The following is a 10,606-nucleotide window of genomic DNA, read 5'->3' as shown; positions in this document are numbered from 1 at the left end:
TGGTATATTAATAATATATATTGGTAAATTAATGTTATTTGTAGAATTAACAAAAATAAATACTGCAGAATTGTAAAATTGTGTTCATAATATCTGTCTAGTGAAAAAATACTTCAGTTATAATTTAACTGTTTTTTAAATAATATTAATTTATCAATTTTTTGGTATTTTGGAAGTTGAGTGGGTAAAATTTGATGTAATTTTTACCGCTGGATATCATTTTTTGACATAGAGATATTAAAGAATATGAAGGAGAGAAATAACAGTGAACACTTTCAAGACCGGGATTCAAACCTGGTACCAGCTGGATGAATGACAAACACATTACCATTCATGAAGTTCGTGACAGGAAGTTCAGATGTATTTAAAATTCATTCAATTTTTAAAAAACTATTTGAGATGAAAAAATAAAATATTTTGATATCTTTTATCTCTATTCAAAGCCTCCATCATTATTTTATAAAACCTGCATTCATAAACTATAAATAATTATGAGTGTGGATGAATAGTAAAAAAATATGACATAATTAAAACTTAAAACTACAATATGACATCAAAAAATGAAAAAGAAAAAAAAAACATTAAATAATACAAACTTTTCTTTGATCAAAAAGAATTTATAACAGATATTTTTTCTGGTATCTTATAATAATTAAAAATTAATTAAGGATTAGTTATGCTAAAAATAATAAAATTAAAATTTATAACATATTTTAAAAACTTAACTTAAATATTAAAAAAACAATAAAATAAAACTTTTAAATAATATAAAAAACCAAGGATATAATTTTTAAACTTAACACACAAAACAGAAAATAAAGTAGAATAACAACAGAAACTCAAATAAGGTAACATTAGTGACTTTAATAAAAATTATATTCTTGAAAAAGAAATTTTAAAACAATCATAAACACATTTTTGTTTTTTGTGTTTTGGTGGAGGGAGAATTAGGATATCTGGCATTATATAACCGATGGCTCTAAACTTTTAAGTCAATTAAACTATTAAACTTTGCAGTCACTAGATTAAAAACTCAGTTCAGAGCAATACAGATACAGATAACAGTACGTTTGTGCTGTTATATCAAGATCTTGGTAACCTAAGGATGAAGCAACAGAGTCACCTGCAGAACCCGTAGGATAAAAAATAAGAAATGAATTATATATAATTTTACATCAAATACGATATTTATATTACAAATGATGTCTCAAAATGCTATTCTGCCAACTGATATTTTATAGATAGACAGTATTTAAATTTTAGAAAAAATATTACCGATAAAAAAATGAAAATATTTATTTGAAAAATTCCATTTATGGAACAAATTCATATATTTATTTAAGTGGAAAACAAATTTCAGAGTAAAAATATGAATCAAGCATCTAATATAGTTACAGAGAAAAATGTAATAAAAATTATAATTTTGTCATAGGAAATAAGTAGGCGACTCTTTTCCTCCCTAAAGAAGGTTTTATTAAAGAAAACTATGTTATCATACATGTAAATGCTTTCTACCTTCTTTCTGAATCAACATTAAATCGACCAAAAATACTATACATTATTATTAAATATGTTATATTATTAAAATATATTAAAATATCTCGATATAATTAAAAAAGTAAATAAATACATTTTAAAATATCTAAATGAATAACATTAATAAATAAAATAAACATTAAAACAAAAGGTACAAAAATATCACAGCACAAAAAAAAAATACTGAAAGATGTTTTGAGAAACCCACCGTTACGTGTACAAAAATAATTAAAAAAACATTTAAAAATTAAAAAGTGCACGAATGTACCACAGTTCAGAAACAAATAATAAAACATGTAGCCAAGTCTCAATTCTCTGTAGTTAGTTTTTCCAGTCAGAAAAAAGTATAACCATGAAAAATAACTGTTTTGGCAAACGGTATTTTTGCTGTGCAATAATAATCTTAAGTAATACATTAAAGCACCCTCATGCTATGCACTTAATCTGACTCAAAATTGATACTTTTTTTTTTATTGATTTATTTATATGATAATTCCAAATAACTATTGCAGATTTTTTTATTTGATGTTTGTAGGCAGGTGCTTCTATTGTTTGAGTAATATAACTTGTATACTATTAATCTGAAATCAATAACAGATGGTGGCAGACAAAATTATGGAAAAAGTTATTAATATTAAAAACATAACAGGTTTAAATCATTAAATATTATATATTATAAATGAGAAGACTATAAATGCTAGCCATCTGCACACTGATGATACGGAAAATATAACAAAATTAGTTCAACAAATTAGATTCGGCATCTCTTTTAGAGATGAAACAAAAATAAAGGTCAATTTTATTATAATAATGAACTTTGAAGGATGCGACTACAGAATTATTCAATTATCAAATGGGAAATACAAGTTTTTTACCAGTAAATCCACAATGGATCTGCAGGTAAAAAACATGCTTTGCTTTTTAGAAGCTTATATTATGTACACTTCAATCAAAGATAAAAGTTCCTAAAAATTTTTATTTGTTATTAATAGAAAGAAAAAATGGTACAGATTAATGTAAAAATGTTCTGAACAGCTATGAGGGTATTCAAATATAAACCGGAATTTTGCCGTGTGGACTGAGGAAGAGCGGTAAACGTGATGGGACGATGCAGGTAGCTAGTTGAATATAGAGCAATGGCCAGACATGCCTATAGGTCGTGTTCCCACGTCAGTATCAGAATGTCTGAGCAGGAGATACCATCAGCCGTTGTGAGTTATAATATGATTTCTCGCCGATGAAGTTTTCAAATCCTCTGAAATTTTGACTCGATTCCAGGCACAGTTCAGAAAACTCAAGTGTTTGATTAGGACAAAAAATTTTTAAGCGGCCATGATGCATTGGAGAACAAAAATCATGAAGTTATCCGCAGAATACTGTGAAAGATGACCGTCACATAACCGTCACTGACATTGCATCAGAGGTGAGCTTAAGAGTTGGAAATGTGTACATAATGTTATAAGACACTCTTGGATATAACAAAATGTCAACAAGGTGGGTTTCAGATCTTCTCACTGAGGCACAGAGAAATATCTGGAAAGATATCTGTCAGCAGCTTCTGAAACGCTTTAAGGAAGGATTGGCATTTTTGGACCTGTGACGAAACACGGGTCCACCACTATATCCCAGAAAGCTAGAGAAGTATGGTGTAGTGGAAAAGCGGGGAGAGGGCATCGATCAAGGCCAAGAAACATCTGTCAGCTGGAAAAGTTCCGGCAACTATGTTTTGGGATTCAAAAAATGTGCTGTTGATGACTTTCTGAACAAATGAAAGACTGTAAATGGGGTATACTACTGCCATTAATTGGATGACGTCCGGGCTGCTTATCGTAACAAACAATGCCAACAACTCATTTACAACGTCCCCCTTCTCTACGACAACACATGGCTGCATACAGCAGCTCAGACTTGTGATAAACTTGCTGAAATTCACTGGACACCCTTGACCACCCTGGTACAGTTACAAACTTGTCACTGATTTTCACATTTTTGGTTTGCTGAAAGAAGCTTTAGAAGGAGAAAAATTCAAAGACAATGCTGCAGTTTAGTATTATATGCATAATTAGTTGTTAGGGGAGCTCTATCTTGTTCTTTTGATGAGGGATCAGGAAACTACCTATCAGAAATACATTCTCTCCCCTATCCAGTTGGGAGAATCTATTTGTGTTGAAGAAGATTACGTAGAAAAATAAGGTAATTTATTTGTAATTTTATATAATATCAATAAGGTATGTAAAAAAATTTCAGTTTATTTGAGGATATTCATAAAGTAAGTGCTGTCGGCTTATATTTAAATATTAGTGGATCTGGACAGTTTCACACATGCAGAGCCATCTATCGGTTATTTACAAAGCCACTGTAGTTGTTTTGATTCAGTAATCGTTTGCCTGCTGGTGAATGCAGATCACAATGTCTGCAACAATTATTCTCCTGCCAGTTGTGAAGTGCGCACTGTGAATCGATTTTTGTGTACAAAAGGATCTTCAGCAGCTGAAATTCACCGGGAGTTACACCTAGTGTATGGACCTACATTAATGAGTGAAGGAAAAGTTAGACAATGGTATAGAGAATTTAAAAATTATCGCACAAATGTGCACGACGAAGAGCAGAGTGGCAGGCCCAATATTCAGACCTATGAAATCGTTGAACAAGTGAATAAAAAATTGTGATGCGATTGGCGATTGACAATAGTGCTCTAGCTGATGACTTTCTGCATGTTGGACACACCTCTATATACACAATTGTCACAGGAAAGCTCGGATATCACAAATTGTGTACAAGGTGGGTATTGAGAACCAACAACCAGCAAAAAGACCAAAGAATGTGCAATGGACGAGCATTTTTGGACCGCTATCGACAAGATGAAGATGATTTGTTTTCCCACATTGTTACGGGCAATGAGATGTGGATGTCTTTCACCAACACTGAATCGAAACAACAGTCAATGGAATGGTGCCATTCAAGTTCCCCATAACCGAAAAAGTTTAAGCAATCACTGTACTCAAGTTGAAAAATGTTAGCTACTGTTTTTTGGGATGAAAAAAGCGTCATTTTGATTGATTTCATGGAACGCGGATCAACACTTACAGCTGCTGACCTGTACTTCAAAACGCTCACCAAACTGAGATGTGCGATCAAAAATCGATAACGTGGGAAATTGTCATGTGGCGTAATCCTACTTCACGATAATACACGTCCTCACACCGCTGCCTTAACCAAGAAGAATCAAGATTTTCATGGGGAACTTTTCGACCACCCTCCATATAGTACTGACCTTGCACGTAGTGACTACTTCCTCTTCTTGCATTTGAAAAAGTGGCTCGGTGGGCAACGGTTTGAAAACTATGAGGAACTCAAGACTGTCATTGTCAACCGGTTCACTTCCCAGGCAGCGAACTTCTATGCAGATGGGTTAAAGAAACTGGTGCAGCATTACTAAAAGTACTTAGAACTGAATGGTGATTATGTAGAAAAGTGAAGTAGATATGTAGTAAACTAAAAATGTGAACGAAAACCTTTTCTTATGAGTTAATTTTTTTAATGGCCAAACGACCCTTAATTTATGATATACCTCATATTTGAATGAACCTCATTCAGGTAATACTATTAAGTTTTGTGTTCAATCTTGTAACTTTTACTACTTGATCTGTATCATACTGGTATGTACTTACTATTAATATGTGTTTATACCTTACTAAATAATATTTTTAAATTGGCTTTTTCCACTTGCATTTTACATTAAAGTAATTTAAAAAATTTTATTAAAATAAAATTTGTCCATTTCTAAAAAAAAAAGTTTCATTACATACTCATCTTCTGTATTTGCACATTATAATCGGATTAAATTATCTTTAATAATTATCCTATTTACTGCCACAAACAATTGAGAGTTAGCTGCATCTTAATAAAACATAAATATTAATCGTATTTAATTGAATATTATTTTAATATATTTCAGTATTTAAAATTAATTTCCAAACAGATAACGGTCTTTTAAAAACAGTTACCTGACCGTGTTCTTTCCCTCCAATTAAAAATATACAAAGTGAAGTGATCGGTTCTCTGTCAGCTCTACTAGCACTACTAGCGCGATTTTTTAATTTTCTTTTTTCAACCGCCATATTATCATTATAGCAGTTACTAGTTTTATAATAATTATCATTATTAGAATTATTTAAAGATAATGATCTAGGAGGCATAGGTTTCATTTCAACCATATCTTGTCGACTATTACTACGACCTAATGCATCTTCCAACAAACTATCCGGCGGACTATTTAATACTTTTACGTAATCTTTTCTAGATAATATCGTTTGAATATCAGGACCCATATAATTTGGATTTGAAAACGATAACGGTAAATCTTTATTATTAGTTAAACTTTTAATTATCAGTTTACTATTATCAAAACTATAATTTGATGATAAACGATTCATAGTTTCTATACTGGCGTAATCTGACGTTTCATCTGACGGTTCTTCTGGAGTAACATACGGGTTACCGAAACGTACAGAAGCTGATTTTGGAAAACCTTTTTTACTTTTATTATTAATACTAGAGTTAACATTATTAATCGGTTGGAACTGTTGATGAATCGATGAGAAATCTTGATTTTTGGTAGGACCAGGAATCGGTGCTTCTTCATTATCTAAATAAACTAGCTTCGTTACTTCAACGGGTGTTAGAGTACACGATGACGAAATCGATGTGAAATTTGGGACTGATATCGGATCGCGTGTTAAATTTGATGGTGCATTTGTTAATGGTGTAATACAAGAAGAAGGAGTCATAACATTTTTATTCGCTGTTATAACATTAACGCTTTGCGATTTTGTCATTTCATTTGTTGCCGATGATGAATCAGAAGCAATACTTTCAGTACTACTTAAGACACTATAATTACATTTATTATTACTCCCGAGTCGTGATATATTCATTTGAGATAATTTTGATATTTCCTTTAATATACTTAAATTTGAACTGTTTGGTGTAATCGGTTGCTTACGTGATGGTGTACAACCGTCATAATTTGTACAACTACCACCTGATGACCAGCGATAATATTTTCTATCGGCAGGAGAAGCACGATTATGCCTGTCAACTGATCCTCCTCCTCTATATCGCCGTGTAATAGGCGGAGAAGTACGATTTGAATTATCTTGTAATAATAATTCAGATACTGTTAATGCTACACTTTCAGAGCGTGGTTGTGGTTTAAGACCTTGTGTCTGCAACCTCTCCCAACTTTCAGTTCCTGAAAAAAAAAACACAAAATAATAATAAGGTAAAATAAAAATATTCCTTGAAACAGAATTTAGCAAACAAGAAAGAAATAAGTTCGCTAAAACGTGAGAAATTTAATACAGTAAACAATCAAACAGATAACATTAAAAAAAAACAACAAAAAAGAATACTAATGTGAAAATTATACTCCTGGAATGATACTAGCAGCCATATCGGTGATACTTTTTATTGGTCTACTGATTAGAAAAAATGGTTGTACAAGTTTCAACCTGTTTGGTTGATACTTTTGGGTGACGAGGTGAGGTTTTATTTGTTGGGATTTAAATTTAAAAATTAAACAAACAGCAGAGATTATTTTTAATGCAAAATTAAGTTAAATAGCTACTGAAGCATTCAAAATATTTAAAATTGCATAAGTAAAGAATACTTATTAAGAACAGCTTTGCTTAACGTCACAGATGGTTAAGAACCAGTTGAGGATGATAACAGGCTGTCCTTCAACTTCTCAGATGTAAAAATTCCAGAACCGATACAACATTTTTAGCTTAAGATTGAATTTTTGAACGTTTAAATATTAAAAGAAGCAACAGATAGTACGTAAGAATAGAGAAATAGTACGTACATAAGATATCGAATCGAATATTTTTAATAATTGGAAAATGTAATAAGTGTGTGCTTACTTTGTTCCTCATTTATTGTCTGCTGAATTCACTGAAATTTTTGATAGCAGCCGAAACCTTTTTAAACTAGTGATGAGAGTTTGTACTTCATGAACAGTCTAACAAAAAACTGTTAAACTGTTAACCATAGGTGTAACCATGGTGGAGCGCTTGCCCCCCCTGGCTCACTTCGTCAAACGAAAAATTATAGGTCAATATCAATCGATTATCATAGTATTGCGCGGCAAGAAAGCATGTTTGAATCGTGGCAGAAGTGCACTCTGATAAACAAGTGGGGAACTAGCGGTTCAAGGTCAGGATGGTCTGTGGTAAAACTCAAAGATTATAGAATGTTCAAGGTTGGATTTAGCAGGAAAGTTCTAGCATCTTCTGTTCTCTATTTAAATGCTGCAATGAATGCCAGTGAGTCAGTTGAGTGAGTTGATCCATTTGAGTTAGTTCAGACCGCACCCCATAACAACAGTAATCTAAAATGGATATCAGAACCTTTTTTTAGCATGAAAATAGTATAGGTACATACCTATACTATTTTCATTTGAGTTGATGAGTTACAAAATCATCTAATTAAAGCAACCTAAAATGTACAGGAAATGCAAAGACTGTTTTTTTTTTTTGTAATAATAGTAATTTTGATGTTGTCTTTATTATTGAGATTTTAAGAAAAATCATACAATACTAAATAAGAAATAATAACAAGTACACCACACTCCAATAATTTTAAATAATGACAGAAAATTGTAATTAACTACTTTTACAGCCGTTTTGCTTAATTAGATGGTTTTGGATTTTGAAATGGTTGATTTTGCAACTAGTTAGTTACTTTTTTTTACTAGTTGCAAATAATAAAACAAATTTGTACAAAATATTAAAGTCATCAATAACAAAAAACATCAAAAGTTCAATAGCTAATAATAAATAAATAGTGAATTGCTCAAAATTCATAATAGTCCAATTTTTTGTTGCGATCAGGTTTAGTCTCTACAAAATTTATGTTAAACACAATACAATCTTGACACAAAAATTTCTAACCTCAAATCAGAACCATGTTGGTTCACATTAATTTCATTCTGTACACAGCCACAGCCTGTTAGATTTGACCGTTCCATCGGTTTCTTTGTTTTTTTCCACTTACTTTACTTTTGTGGAAAAGAAAAAAATTTACTTTTGTAAATTTGAAAAAAATGACAATTAGATGGTTTTGAAAATGATCAACTCATATTTAGATTAAGAACATTTTTCACAAATAAAAAAAGTTTTTACTGATTTTCAAAACACTCTAACTCTGTGAAAAATTACTGTATGGAGATGATAAAACAATATTTCTAGGATTTAAGTTTCTAGTAGAGAATCTGTTCAGAAACTTAAATTCTTAGTCGCTTTATTTTTTTTGGGAAGTGTAGTTAGTTATTTTGTTTTAGGAAGACAGATTTCTTTTTATTTTATTTTAATTTGATAATTTTGTGGGTCACCGGTTTGGACATTTATTTAGTATGACCTCATCTCAAAAAATGGAAGTTTTAAAAAACTGTTGGTCGGTGGATTAAGCTCCTTGGCTAGCATATTCCAAGAAATTAAAAGCGCATGTTGTCATTTACTATGTGTTGTTTCCACCAACTAATGTGCACAGTGTTTTGGGTTCTTTCATAGTGAAGCCCTTAACATGCACGAATTCGTAAAATCTCACAAGTCATCTCAGTGGCACAAATTGACAGCCACAGCAGCAAAATTTTTTGTTGAAATTATACCTGTTGATGTACAGCTGATTTCTGTTTACCAACAAGAAAATTGTTGCATCAATAATTTAAACTGTGATGTTTTGTGGTACACATGTCTACCTTTAAAAGGCAAAGAAAATCATGAAGGTGTTTTTGAAGATTTAATCAAACTCAAAATTGACACTGGTGACCGCATTTTAAAAGAGAACATAAAAAGGGCACAAAAAATGCCATTTACTTGTCATCACAGATTCAAAATTAAATAATCGGTGAATTAAGAATCTGAAAGTTTAGAAAAAGATATTACAAAAATTGCAAGTGAAAACTGTGTATTTTTTGATGCCAAAAGTATAATATCTTCAAAAAAGAATATCAAGGTTTTAATCGTGGTTCTAATTTCTTAAATTTGACTTACAATAATAAATCACAACTAAATGAAAAAGTAAATTTTACAGTTTTCCCTACAAAAATTCAATATGGGCATCTTTCATCACACAGCATACTGCAAGATGGATCTGGTCCAACTTTCAGTCAAGGAAAGAGCCATGTATACAGTAGATTAAAAAATAAGCAAATCCTGTTATGCTTGCTTCAGCGAAAAACGCCTGTAAACTTGCTGTCTGGATATCACAGAAAAAATTTAATTTTGGGGAATCTTTTTTTGCATTGTAAAAATTCATAGGGATTTCCTATTTCCCAGTTATGAACATTATGTACATTAACTTTTCCACTATGATGTTGACTCATCACTAAAATACAAAACAATAAAAAAAATCAGACTATCTTCATGCTACAATATTCTGATTGTCAAGTAAGCATGCACACGATAGTGCTTCGAAGCATGTAAGCTGTAAACAGTATAGACGCATATGCAACTGTTTCCTTAAAACATTCCACAAGTCATCACTGGTATTGCTAGTTTGCAGCTGGCCTTCCTACAGATTTTTTTGGACTACACAGGAAAAACTCCTTGACATGTTCAACATTTTCTTCGGGCACCCTTGGTCGTACCATACTCTTCTCATTACTCAGACATCCAGTCATATCAAACCGATTTATCCATTGATGAGTGTTGTTGTCACCTTTTTTTTTGTGTTTAACCTTCGGGTCCACCATTAGGTATTGCTTCAGAGGATCAGATGAATGTTTGTAGCATGTGTGAAAATGACATGCTTGACCAGGACCCGGGGGACCTCTGGATGAAAGGTTGAGATACTACCTTTTGAGTTTTAGCCACTCATACCATAGAGGTCGGCGTGTGTTGTCACCTGGAGAATCAAAATTAAACTTTCTATGGAACGCACATTGAACTGTAAAGATTCACATTTAGCAAAATGCAAAACACAGAGGGCTTTCTGTTCAGAAGTTGCTAACTTTGCTAGCGTCACTGTCAAGTGGAAAGACAGGGAATCAATCTGAAGCCATGCGGTC

General features: G+C 31.8%; 1 protein-coding gene across 1 annotated transcript in view; it reads right to left on the bottom strand.

Moving 5' to 3' along the window:
- Nucleotides 1–1,293: 1,293 nt before the first annotated feature.
- Nucleotides 1,294–10,606, bottom strand: part of LOC142333905 (uncharacterized) — a 101,759-nt gene continuing 92,446 nt past the window's right edge. The window contains exon 7 of the mRNA XM_075381501.1: nucleotides 1,294–6,790. Within this exon, the coding sequence (XP_075237616.1) occupies nucleotides 5,481–6,790 (1,310 nt within the window). The 3' untranslated portion in view covers nucleotides 1,294–5,480. The remainder of the gene's footprint in view (nucleotides 6,791–10,606) is intronic.

Source organism: Lycorma delicatula, chromosome 13, assembly GCF_047948215.1.
Source record: "Lycorma delicatula isolate Av1 chromosome 13, ASM4794821v1, whole genome shotgun sequence".
In the NCBI taxonomy this organism is placed as follows: domain Eukaryota; kingdom Metazoa; phylum Arthropoda; class Insecta; order Hemiptera; family Fulgoridae; genus Lycorma; species Lycorma delicatula.
This window is presented reverse-complemented; position numbering and strand designations above follow the sequence as displayed.